Source organism: Mizuhopecten yessoensis, unplaced genomic scaffold (assembly GCF_002113885.1).
Source record: "Mizuhopecten yessoensis strain PY_sf001 unplaced genomic scaffold, ASM211388v2 scaffold10521, whole genome shotgun sequence".
NCBI lineage: Eukaryota > Metazoa > Mollusca > Bivalvia > Pectinida > Pectinidae > Mizuhopecten > Mizuhopecten yessoensis.
In genome coordinates this window covers 35,886-50,071 of record NW_018408588.1, presented here as the reverse complement: position 1 = coordinate 50,071, position 14,186 = coordinate 35,886, and the positions used below count along the sequence as shown (strand labels likewise).

General features: G+C 36.2%; 1 protein-coding gene across 2 annotated transcripts in view; it reads left to right on the top strand.

The window, feature by feature from the left end:
* Nucleotides 1-14,186, top strand: part of LOC110460910 — a 110,178-nt gene that overhangs the window by 60,212 nt on the left and 35,780 nt on the right. For both annotated transcript variants that reach the window (XM_021514121.1, XM_021514122.1), the window contains exons 25-35: nt 1,678-1,765; nt 2,062-2,280; nt 4,059-4,406; nt 4,911-5,129; nt 5,512-5,885; nt 6,315-6,415; nt 7,024-7,225; nt 7,398-7,747; nt 9,045-9,261; nt 9,824-9,932; nt 13,920-14,153. In XM_021514121.1, the coding sequence (XP_021369796.1) occupies nt 1,678-1,765; nt 2,062-2,280; nt 4,059-4,406; nt 4,911-5,129; nt 5,512-5,885; nt 6,315-6,415; nt 7,024-7,225; nt 7,398-7,747; nt 9,045-9,261; nt 9,824-9,932; nt 13,920-14,153 (2,461 nt within the window). The remainder of the gene's footprint in view (nt 1-1,677; nt 1,766-2,061; nt 2,281-4,058; nt 4,407-4,910; nt 5,130-5,511; nt 5,886-6,314; nt 6,416-7,023; nt 7,226-7,397; nt 7,748-9,044; nt 9,262-9,823; nt 9,933-13,919; nt 14,154-14,186) is intronic.

Genomic DNA, 14,186 nt, shown 5'->3' with positions numbered 1-14,186 from the left:
TAGCTAGTTGTTGCCAATCCATATTTAGTAGACATTCATTCATTTGATTAAAATCAGCAGCGTCATATTGCCAGATTTTCTTTATATAAGAGTTTTGCTTAAATACACAATATGATATACTAATATGTACTGGGGAATGATCACTACAAAATGGATCGCCTACATGTGTACCTCTTATAATATTTCTATTGTTTGTAAATACAAAGTCAATGCAACTAGAGCTTTCTGGTGTAATACGTGTGGGTTCATTTATTAGATTGTATAAGTTAAATTTAGAAAGAAGTCTTGATAGGTGGGAAGTTGGTTGAAGAGAAAGAAGATTAACATTAATGTCCCCTACTAATAAAATATCTAGAGAAAGGTCTGATGCTTTTTCAAGTATGCCATCAAGTTTCGTCCAAAATTCAACATTTGAATCAGGAGGCCTGTATAGACAGCCTAATAAAAATGTATGTTTATTGATAGTTACTTCCAACCATAGTAGCTCAATATCATCTATTTCAAGATCATGTCTCCTTTTGGTTAGTACAGAATCTTTATAATAAACCAGTACACCACCTCCCTGTCTATTAAGTCTGTCTTTTCTATGAAGATTTATCGAATGAGAATCAATAATAATATCACTGTTTGGGATTTCAGGTTTAAGATGCGATTCAGTGATACAGATTATGTCATTGTTATTTAGTTCAGCTTCAATTAAGTCAGTTTTAGTACGTATAGATCGAGAATTCAGATGGACAATATCTAGATTTCCTAAGGGACCAGGGTTTTCCTCTATATCAGACGATACTGTCAATAACATGAGCATGATAATGTATATAAATGATAGGTTATTCCAATCTACATAACTACTTAATATTAAAGTTATTAGGCTGTTGTTTAGGTAAGAAGGGTGGCATTGTTTTGGCAGCATACATACCTGGCGATATAAATATAGGGATGAAACACTTGATGAAAATAAATGAACAGACTCAAATGCCCTTGATATTGAAACAAGAGAGGACTTACCCATTGTCAAAAATGACAAAGAGTGATAATTAACTTCTGATTGGCTGCAGTCAGTGCCCATAGGGTTTTCTGAGTGATAACTTCTGATGGTCTGCAGTCAGTGCACATAGGGTTTTCTGAATGATAACTTTTGATTGGCTACAGTCAGTGCCCATAGGGTTTTCTGAGTGATAACTTCTGATTGGCTACAGTCAGTGCCCATAGGGTTTTCTGAATGATAACTTCTGATTGGCTCCAGTGAGTGCCCATAGGGTTTTCTGAGTGATTACTTCTGATTGGCTGCAATCGGTTTTCTGAGTGATAACCAGTAAAAACTTCTGATTGGCTTGTTTTGCTTATACTTATTTTAACTTTCAAAATGTTTCAATATGCACTGATGCATATGATTAAATTGAAAAAAAGTGTAGACAAACATTCAGGCATTACTATTTGTATCTCTACCAATCCTACTGTGTTTAGATATCTGTATATGATTTGCGTTACAATTATTGTAACATGAAGGAGGTTTTTCATAACTTCAAAGGTTGATCAACATACATATATCAATCCTGTAAGCAGTATGTGTACATACATGTACATAAGCACACATTAAAGAAAGAGTGTTTTCAGAATGAAAAAATAATAATTTTAGTAGTAAATGCTTTAGATCAATACAATTTTTGTATACAGAACCTCGGACCTGTGTTGGTGTGTCCGCTGTGAAGTGTGTATTCACATTGGTGAAGGCTGTGGCGCACACTAAAAAATTGGCCTGCAGGTAATTATTGACATCATTATACAGATGTTCAACAGGTTAGTATTTCTAATTAAGTTACATGTGGTGAACAGGTAAATATTGTAATCAATTGGCAGGTGTTTCAAAGATAACAAGATTTACAAACTTATAAGATACATTAAAAAAAAAATCCAACAGAGATGTTCACATATCTAATTTGTATGAAAGACAGTACCTCTTTCAATATTCTTTCGGCAGTATTAATGAAGTTGAATATATTTCTGTAGTGTTGTTCAGTTTAGAAATTTTCACTCTGGTAACTGCTTGTTTATCTACAGTGAGATACAGACTAGTCTGGAGTGTGTTAAGAAGAACACATTGACGTGTGTTTCCAGTCAGTATCTAGCTATCAAAGAACAGGTATCTCACCTGGAGTCCAGTTCCCTGCTGACAAAATGTCGCCTCCGTCAGCTTCACTGTCATTGTGGACTATGTGGAAGTCTCGCCCTCGGCATCACCATACAGAATAACCTCCGTACAGATCAAAGTGTGTGTCGGGAAGTAAGACATCTCCATACAGAATAACTTCAGTGAAGATCACAGTGTGTGTTGGTTAGTTAGACATCACCATACAGAATATCCTCCGTACAGATCAAAGTGTGTGCCGGTAAGTTAGACATCTCCATACAGAATATCCTCCGTACAGATCAAAGTGTGTGTCGGTTAGTTAGACATCACCATACAGAATATCCTCCGTACAGATCAAAGTGTGTGCCGGTAAGTTAGACATCTCCATACAGAATATCCTCCGTACAGATCAAAGTGTGTGTCGGTAAGTTAGACATCACCATACAGAATAACCTCCGTACAGGTCAAAGTGTGTGTTGGTAAGTTAGACATCTCCATACAGAATAACCTCCGTACAGATCAAAGTGTGTGTCGGTAAGTAAGACATCTCCATACAGAATAACTTCAGTGAAGATCAAAGTGTGTGTTGGTTAGTTAGACATCACCATACAGAATAACCTCCGTACAGATCAAAATGTGTGTCGGTAAGTTAGACATCACCATACAGAATAACTTCAGTGAAGATCAAAGTGTGTGTCGGTAAGTTAGACATCACCATACAGAATAACTTTCGTACCGATCAAAGTGTGTGTCAGTAAGTAAGACATCTCCATACAGAATAACTTCTGTACAGATCAAAGTGTGTGTGAGTAAGTTAGACATCTCGATACAGATTAAATTCCGTACAGATCAAAGTGTGTGTCGGTACATGTAAGACTAGCAGGTTTTACTGTTTCAATGTATTTGGTAATTTATATCAGTACAGTGTTAAATTAAATCACTTGAATCTGGTATAGTGTGATACCGTGAATCTAAGGATTGCCTGTTTTACCTTAATTGTAGCAGATATATTGTTATATAGAATGGGTAAAATATTTGATATAGAGTTTAATAGGAATGTTTCAAATACCTAGAGCACCTGGAAGTCCACACTTAATGTATCTGGCCATAAGAGCCAAAATTTTATCTGGAGTTTCAAGTGAATCTCAAAAACAGCTTAGATTAATCACAGGTCTGAAATATCAATACAATGACCAGGTTTGGGACAGTAGATCCAGTTTATTAATATTACGTAATCATGTATAGAAACCGCAATTACATAATAATTATGTAATGTTACGTAATCAATTAATAGCATTCTTCTGAATCCCCTCACATCACCGCCATGTGTAATAACTGGATCTACTACTCTACTGTTATCTATATACTACACATGTACATCACACAAAATAAAGGGGGGATGGGTGGGTGGGCCAAAATTATTCTTCACTCTATGACAGAATATAGCTAGCTCGCCAAACACGCCTGCTTGATACGCCTCGCCGCTACAAAGTGATCCCTTTGTCCAGGGAGGGACGCTGAGCCCCATTCCCGCCTGCTACATGAGCAACTTGATTGGTCAGTGTAGTGCTGACCACCACATTGATTGGTCCTTGACCACTCTCCAGCTGACTCATGTAGCACCGTGTGCAAAGTGCCAAGGTCAGTGATAGCATCTCCTCCCCCTCCCATCCCCTGGGGGCAAAGGAAGGGGGGAGGTAGTGGTGGTCTATACACACACTGACCAACACACATGGCCACGCACCCATCCCCTATATTAATAACATTTTAACATTTTAATACATCCTTTACGTTTTTCAATCAGGTATCCAATTGCCCACATGTCCCCTGAATATTTAAGCTTGTAATTGTTTCTATACACATATTTCAAGTTAAAGCATAATTCAACATTTGAGTATTTCTATTAATGCATTGTCTGTTTCTTTAGACATCTGGAGGATACTATAGAGGGTACTTCCTTGGCTACTATCGAACAAACCTGCTCCCCTGCTGACTTCCGAGCCTCCTTCCTGTCTCTACATCTTGCCTGGTCTGTTATCGGAGACACCTGCAAGCTGGATCCTGGAATGAATGACACCAAAGATAACACATCAAGCGCTGAATCTGGTACCTCCAGTCGTGAAGCTCCTAGCTCAGGCGAGGGTACCAGTCGTGAAGATCCTGGCTCAGGGGAGACAATCTGCGATAAAAAGGCTGCCATTGATTGTGTTGATAGTGATAGGGCAAGAAAAGAATTCATAATGGCGATGATGTATGGATTTGAACGTGTCTGCAGGTACATCTTACTAATCAAATGTCATATGATATTTGTATTCATGATCAAAGATGGCTTTCACTGAATTTATACATTTTTTTAAACATCTATCTTCAGGGACCTATGGTGTTGTCCATTCATCCGTTTGTTAGCAATTTTTTAGCTCAAGAAATCCATTTCTGAACATACACATACTTGGCAATGCTCCCTAATTTGGACCCTGAAATCGAACATTTTCAGGCAGGAAATTTATCAAACTATCCTTTATTCTAAGACCTAATGATTTCATCAGCAAGAAGAACTCAAAAGATGCCATTTTAAAGTGTTATTCTTTACCTAGGGGAATATACATGTAACATACACTTATTTCAACTGTGTTAAAAATTCAAACTTGTGTCTGAGTTTCAAATCTTGAATGACATAACATTTTGTTTATACATGTAGTACTCTTGTTGAATACAATTTAAAAAATTAAAATGTGAAATAAAAAGATGTCTGATACTGTTATGTCTTGCCTAACAACAGCTTGAAGGACATGTGGATGGGATGTGTTGAGGAGAAAGTGAAGAGCTGCTCTGGGGACAAGTACACTGAGGTGTGGGATCATGTGATGCATGCAACCTCCTGGATCAGAGGTCATTGCCAACGTATCACCATGGGAACGACTGATAAGTGTGACATTGACCAAGCTATGCAGTGCCTTACAAGTTTAAGGAATATGTCTTCCACAACCAAAATGTGCGAGTAAGTAATCCTCCATTCCTAGTCTCACAAGATCACACCTTTCCCTAGTCTCACAAGATCACACCTTTCCCTAGTCTCACAAGATCACACCTTTCCATAGACATATAAGGTCACGGCTCTTTCCATAGACTTACAAGGTCACGACTCTTTCCATAGATTTAAAAAATCACACATCTTTCCATAGACTAATAAGGCCATCCCCTTTTCCCATAGGTCACATTTCTTTCTGTAGACTTACAAGATTTTTTCTCATGTTCTAGCCATATAAAATAAAATTTTCTTTCTTAGCCTTCCAAGTAAAAAATAAAATTACTATGAAAATATTGTTTCAATCAAATAACAACGATCAATTAATCTTTGTTTACCATTTTGTTACTGACAGGAGCAGAAATATGACATTTGAATGTGTTAAAGAACACACTCTGTCCTGCTTGTCGGTACAAAAAGCACCAGTTGACTTTGTGATCGGGGAACTAAGCTTTGCCTTGGAGAATGTTTGTGACATAGACATGGCCATTGATGACGACCCGTACAGCGACATTTACCATGACCTTGCTGATTGTGTGGTCGGATTTGGTCACATGATACATCGCTCGATGAAGGTGATTGGTTCTAATGCCACCACCATGCTATGTGAGGCAGTGACACACCTTCAGGCTTGTCTGTATGATGAGAAATTACCTCCCCTTGCTAAGATCTACACCAAGTTCATGGCCAAGATGTCAACATCATTCATGAAACACATTTGTTCCCCAGGTTTGTATTTGTTTATGATAATTTACATAGGGATCATTTATTTAAATCTGTATATTAGTTTTGTTGTTGGCCGTAGATCAAAGAACGCAATATTAAATATAATCTTTCGCAAATGTTGTTTATTTTGGGTTCCTCTTTTAATGTAAAGGTTTTTTTTCAGATTGGTAATTTTTGCAATTTTTGCGGTATTTGTGGTATCCCACAAAATTGACACATTTGTAGAACATTCGTGAAGATAACTTTTCACAGAAATTAAGTGACCTACAGTAACATTACATTATCATTAGTAATCACCTTAGAGTTTATTTGGGTACTCTGGTTTCTTCCCAAAATAAGTCTGGTTCTGCAGTGATTTATATAAGTTTCATAATTTATATAATTTTTTTTTTTTTTTAAAAATGCTCACCTTTGACCATATTATGGTTCCAGATAATATGGACAGGCCCCTGTACTGCCACAGCTGTGATAGGAGAGGAGAGGCTGATTGTCAATCCAGTACCAAGCTTACTATCTGTGACCCTCTCACTGAGGTCAGCACTGAAGTTCAGAGTTTAGAAGCCAGATTTTCTTCTTTGATATGATGAATTGTTTGTTCATATGTTATGAAGGAATATTATGATAATTGATCCTGCTTCTAAGACATTTTCAATTATTTTTCAATGAGACTGAAATTTTCATGGTGTTTAATGGGAAAATATCAGAGAAAGAGGAAACAGTTATTTACTTATATTTAAAAAATCCCATCTTATATTACCATTTACTTAACCATAACAAATGCTATGAAATAGATCTGATGTCGTTTTACTACCATTTCATCACTTAACCCTTACATGGTGACTATTGAAAATGAAAATAGAAATGATGAGCAACAACACCACTGAATCCGGTACAAAATGTAATGTTTGATTTACATCTTAAGTGCTGACATATGTTTCCGCCAAAGGGAGGCCGTCTTCAGAGCACAGTTACATGATGGTAATTAATTGGTAAATTCTTTAACAGAGCAAGACAAGTTCACCTTTGAAATTGCTATTATTATTAATTGCAAATAGAAAATTGTACTCTACTCAGAATCTGATAATTGTAGCAGACATTTGATTATAGTCTCATTGTATAAGATAATTTGTAATATTTCCAGAGATGTGGGTCGATGTCGCGGACATTGGAGGATGGTTCTGTGATGTACACTAAAGGTTGTGTGTCGATAGACAAGTGTGTGACAGCCTGTCAAACATCTAGCAACTGTTCCTACTGCTGTGGGGCTGACTTCTGTAATGCAGGGGCTCTTCCTGATGTCACCATAACAACTCAACTTCCAAATATTGTTACTGAGCAAGCAGGTATGACAAATATTTCAAAATCAAGGTATACAATTAAAAATGGTAATAATTTGTTTAACATAGGCCCTTTTTTTAAATCAATGATTTTTATAATAAAAATTTGAATATTTAGATCTGTATATAATTTTTTTAGTAAAGACTCCTATCTGTGTGATTTTAATTGCTATTTCAGTCTGTGGTTACAGTGAAGCAGACATTGTTTTGCTGTTAGATGAGTCCAGCAGTATTGGCCAAGACAATTTCTTCATCATGGCTCGTTTCGTCAATGACATCATCGAACAACTCAATATAGGAGAGGATTCCATCCACCTAGGTGTCGCAACCTTCTCCAGTCAAGGACATTTTGGCTTTTCTTTGGATCGGTATTACGACCAGAGTGCGATGACTGATTTTGTAACACAGCTGGCTAATCAGTATGGTGACAAGTCCGGCACAAATGTAACTGCAGGTTTGGAACTCGTGCAGTCACAAATATTTGATGATAGTGGTAACCGACCGGATGTACCAGATGTCATCTTACTGGTAAGTCAATCAGAGCAGAGAATAAAAGTCCACATTTTTAGCTCACCTGCTTATTATCCAGGTGAGCAATACATACTCTCTAGGCCTTTTGTTTAAATCAATATACTGTATGCCAGCCCTTATTTTTTTCTTTGTTATGTTTCTCACTCAGTGATACCTTTACATAAGAACCGTGTTCTATTAGAAGTTAAAGTTCACTGATAAAAAAACATGGAAATTTAGTTTTGTTCCGCCTCTGACAATTAAATAAACATTTTCTCTGAATGTGAAATTTTGTATTTTGCTATGATTTTCAAATTGCTGTTAATGGTCGAAGCAGGACATAATGAGATATAATACCATGGAATTCTTGTAATCAAATTCAACTTCAAAGGAATTCTTTCAAATTGAAGGATTTTTAAAAACGAATTAATATTTAAAATCTTTAAAAAAAAAAGATTTCTGAAAAAAATTAAATGGTATAATCTGTATGCAAAATTTTCATTTACTTTTTGAAATGATGAATGAAAGGTGAACAAATGCTGCAACATCTACCATATTTAATTCAATTTCATGTAAAAAAAATAAACTAGAACCATAGAAAGAATAGAATTATCAATTTCTTGTTTCCAAGTCTTAATATAGGATATAATATGGGATTTGTTCACATTGATATAAGATGTGTTCATAGGATTTGTTCACATTGATATAAAATGTGTTCATAGGATTTGTTCACATTGATATAAGATATGTTCATAGGATTTGTTCAGATTGATTTAAGATATGTTCATAGGATTTGTTCAGATTGATACAAAAATTGTTCATAGGATTTGTTCACATTGATATAAGATATGTTCATAGGATTTGTTCACATTGATAAAAGATATGTTCATACGATTTGTTCACATTGATACAGGATTGTTCATAGGATTTGTTCAGATTGATTTAAGATATGTTCATAGGATTTGTTCAGATTGATACAAAAATTGTTCATAGAATTTGTTCAGATTTATATAAGATATGTTCATTGGATTTGTTCAGATTGATATAAGATATGTTCATAGGATTTGTTCACATTGATATAAGATATGTTCATGGGATTTGTTCACATTGATATAAGATATGTTCATAGGATTAGTTCACATTGATATAAGATATGTTCATTGGATTAGTTCACATTGATATAAGATATGTTCATAGGATTTGTTCACATTGATATAAGATATGTTCATGATAATGAAATATTAGTTCATATTGATATTACTTTCTATGTTGTTGATATTAATATTTAACATTTTGTATATATTTTATTTTTCAGTTGACAGATGGAGAATTTTATTCTGGGTACGAGAGTACTGTAGAGGGTATCAGACAGGCCAATATCAGTGTACTAGTAGTAGGAATAGGAAATGACGTTGTTCAGTCCCAGCTTTCTGAAGTCGCCTCAGATCCCGCATATATCTTCACGGTGGATGATTTTAACGTTCTTGATGCCATTTTGGGAGACCTTGTACAAACCATCCCCTGCCCCCCTGGTAAGGACCTGCTACATGAAGTAGCCGCTACAATACTAGTGAATATTGTATAGCGTTAAAGTATATTTTACCTTGAGTATAAATGTATCATTTGATGGTATGATATTATGTGTATGTTATATTCTTAGTATACATTTTGTGATCTTATACATGATAGCTGAGGTTGTTTCTGGGGTAAATATAGATATGTAGAACAAGTAAAGTTACTCATTTCAGTATTTAATAGCGATAACAGCATCATAAATATGGAGCCTTATCCAGGCATATTATAATACAGTGTAAATGGTACTGTTGAGTCAAATACAGGCTTTTTACAATAAATAGTGACAAGGACACTTATTGAGACTGATTGAGATTCTCATTGTATCAGAAAAATTCTGAATGAAAAAAACAAACATTTATTAATGGAATTGGGAAAAGAAAAATTTGCAACATAAACAATCTTTTGGTAACCTAGAGAATCTATGAGTTTGCTTCTAAACAAATTGGGTAAAAAAATTAACTTGTTCAATAACCATATTTCACTATAACTCATATCACCTATAATGGAACTCCCTTACAGAGCCCCCAAGTTGTGTATTACACGAGGCGGCAACCTGTGTGAGCGGCCCTCTTGTACGTCTTCTAGTCTCACCCTTCACACCTCTACAGTACCGACACACCTTATGTAGGTAAGTCATTAGCACCATTACACCTCTACAGTATCGTCACACCGTATGTAGGTAAGTCATTAGCACCATTACACCTCTACAGTACCGTCACACCTTATGTAGGTAAGTCATTAGCACCATTACACCTCTACAGTACCGACACACCTTATGTAGGTAAATAATTAGCACCATTACACCTCAAGAGTACCAACACACCTTATGTAGGTAAGTCATTAGCACCATTACACCTCTAGAGTACCAACACACCTTATGTAGGTAAGTAATTAGCACCATTACACCTCAAGAGTACCAACACCCCTTATGTAGGTAAGTCATTAGCATCATCACACCTCTACAGTACCGACACCCCTTATGTAGGTAAGTCATTAGCACCATCACACATCTACAGTACCGTCACACCTTATGTGGGTAAGTCATTAGCACCATTACACCTCTTCAGTACCGACACACCTTATGCAGGTAAGTCATTAGCACCATTTCTCCGCTACAGTAGCGACACACCTTATGTAGGTAAGTCATTAGCACCATTACACCTCTACTGTACCGACACACCTTATGTAGGTAAGTCATTAGCACCATCACACCTCTACAGTACCGTCACACCTTATGTGGGTAAGTCATTAGCACCATTACACCTCTACAGTACCGTCGCACCTTATATAGCGAAGTCATTAGCACCATTACACCTCTACAGTTCCGACACACCTTATGTTATGGTGCTTCATTCTGACAGTTCTTGTACAGGTAAGCTCAATTCTCCAATGATTCACTCTGAAACAACTTGTATAGGTAAGCTCAATTCTCCAATGATTCACTCTGAAACACCTTGTACAGGTAAGCTCAATTTTCCAATGATTCACTCTGAAACACCTTGTACAGGTAAACTCAATTCTCCAATGATTCACTCTGAAACACCTTGTACAGGTAAACTCAATTCTCCAATGATTCACTCTGAAACACCTTGTACAGGTAAGCTCAATTCTCCAATGATTCACTCTGAAACACCTTGTACAGGTAAGCTCAATTTTCCAATGATTCACTCTGAAACACCTTGTACAGGTAAACTCAATTCTCCAATGATTCACTCTGAAACACCTTGTACAGGTAAGCTCAATTCTCCAATGATTCACTCTGAAACACCTTGTACAGGTAAGCTCAATTCTCCAATGATTCACTCTGAAACACCTTGTACAGGTAAGCTCAATTCTCCAATGATTCACTCTGAAACACCTTGTACAGGTAAGCTCAATTCTCCAATGATTCACTCTGAAACACCTTGTACAGGTAAGCTCAATTCTCCAATGATTCACTCTGAAACACCTTGTACAGGTAAGCTCAATTCTCCAATGATTCACTCTGAAACACCTTGTACAGGTAAGCTCAATTCTCCAATGATTCACTCTGAAACACCTTGTACAGGTAAGCTCAATTCTCCAATGATTCACTCTGAAACACCTTGTACAGGTAAGCTCAATTCTCCAATGATTCACTCTGAAACACCTTGTACAGGTAAGCTCAATTCTCCAATGATTCACTCTGAAACACATTGTACAGGTAAACTCAATTCTCCAATGATTCACTCTGAAACACCTTGTTCAGGTAAGTTCAATTCTCCAATGATTCACTCTGAAACACCTTGTACAGGTAAGCTTAATTTTCCAATGATTCATTCTGAAACACCTTGTACAGTTAAACTTAATTCTCCAATGATTCACTCTGAAACACCTTGTACAGTTAAACTCAATTTTCCAATGATTCACTCTGAAACACCTTGTACAGGTAAACTCAATTTTCCAATGATTCATTCTGAAACATCTTGTACAGGTAAGCTCAATTCTCCAATGATTCACTCTGAAACACCTTGTACAGGTAAGCTCAATTCTCCAATGATTCATTCTGAAACACCTTGTACAGGTAAACTCAATTTTCCAATGATTCATTCTGAAACATCTTGTACAGGTAAACTCAATTCTCCAATTATTCACTCTGAAACACCTTGTACAGGTAAACTCAATTTTCAAATGGTTCATTCTGAAACACCTTGTACAGGTCAACTCAATTTTCCAATGATTCATTCTAAAACACCTTGTACAGGTAAACTTATTTTTTTACAATAATTCACTCTGAAACACCTTGTACAGGTAAACTCAATTCTCCAATGATTCACCTCTGAAACACCTTGTACAGGTAAACTCAATTTCCAATGACTCACTCTGAAACACCTTGTACAGGTAAACTCAATTCTTCAATGATTCACTCTGAAACACCTTGTACAGGTAAACTCAATTTCCAATGATTCACTCTGAAACACCTTGTACAGGTAAGCTCAATTCTCCAATGATTCACTCTGAAACACCTTGTACAGGTAAACTCAATTTCCAATGATTCACTCTGAAACACCTTGTACAGGTAAACTCAATTTTCCAATGATTCATTCTGAAACATCTTGTACAGGTAAGCTTAATTCTCCAATGATTCACTCTGAAACACCTTGTACAGGTAAACTCAATTTCCAATGATTCACTCTGAAACACCTTGTACAGGTAAACTCAATTTTCCAATGATTCAGTCTGAAACATCTTGTACAGGTAAGCTAAATTTCCAATGATTCATTCTGAAACACCTTGTACAGGTAAACTCAATTTCCAATGTTTCATTCTGAAACACCTTGTACAGGTAAGCTCAATTTTCCAATGATTCATTCTGAAACACCTCGTACAGGTAAACTCAATTTCCAATGATTCACTCTGAAACACCTTGTACAGGTAAGCTCAATCCTCCAATGATTCACTCTGAAACACCTTGTACAGGTAAACTCAATTTCCAATGTTTCATTCTGAAACACCTTGTACAGGTAAGCTCAATTCTCCAATGATTCACTCTGAAACACCTTGTACAGGTAAACGCAATTTCCAATGATTCATTCTGAAACACCTTGTACAGGTAAGCTCAATTCTCCAATGATTCACTCTGAAACACCTTGTACAGGTAAGCTCAATTTTCCAATGATTCATTCTGAAACACCTTGTACAGCTGGTAAACTCAATTTTCCAATTATTCACTCTGAAACACCTTGTACAGGTAAACTCAATTTCCAATGATTCATTCTGAAACACCTTGTACAGGTAAGCTCAATTCTCCAATGATTCACTCTGAAACACCTTGTACAGGTAAGCTCAATTCTCCAATGATTCATTCTGAAACACCTTGTACAGGTAAACTCAATTTTCCAATGATTCATTCTGAAACATCTTCTACAGGTAAACTCAATTCTCCAATGATTCACTCTGAAACACCTTGTACAGGTAAACTCAATTTTCCAATGATTCATTCTGAAACACCTTGTACAGGTCAACTCAATTTTCCAATGATTCATTCTGAAACACCTTGTACAGCTGGTAAACTCAATTTTCCAATTATTCACTCTAAAACACCTTGTACAGGTAAACTTTTTTTTTTACAATTATTCACTCTAAAACACCTTGTACAGGTAAACTTAATTTTCCAATCGTTCATTTTGAAACACCATCTTGCACAGGTAACAATGCCAAAAGTAATGACATTTGACATCCTTTTGGCTGAGATAAAGGTATAAGATTGTTCAATACATAAACTTCCCCGACATATAAGGTCACAAAAACATTTGAAACGTTCTCAAGAGCTAATAGGCCATGCTTGTTTACTCTATACTGAGGTAAAGGCCTGTCGCGGCAAAACTGATTATTTTGTTTTTCCGTATACAAGGTAACAGAACACTCAGATGTGTTAACTGGATCGAACAACTTTTGGCTTTTAGCTTGCAATGTAAAGAGCTTTAAGTTGCAAAAACGGAATAGCAGTGACTTTCATTAAATTTTGAATAAGTTTCAAATGTGTTTATTTCAATAAAAATGATTATATATTAGGTAAAACAGACTAGTCGAGCAATTCAGACCCTTTTGACCTCATGTTTGAGATCTCCTTTGCTAAGCTGATGTTTTTTTCCAGTGATCTAGATATGGTCGAGGACTGTTTGTCCACCTCTCTGGTGAACTGTCCACTCTCCAACACCAACAACATGTATAAAATGACTGCCTGGATGAAAAGTGTATCCAGCCCCATGTGTCTAGAATGGAACCCTCCAGTTAACGATGATACATGTGATGTGGCTACAGTAGAAAAGTGTCTTAATCCACTTATCAACAAGTTGTCTAACAAAGTGCTGGAAGGAGAAATATGTCCGTGAGTATATCTCCTGTGTTTTATATCGGAGTT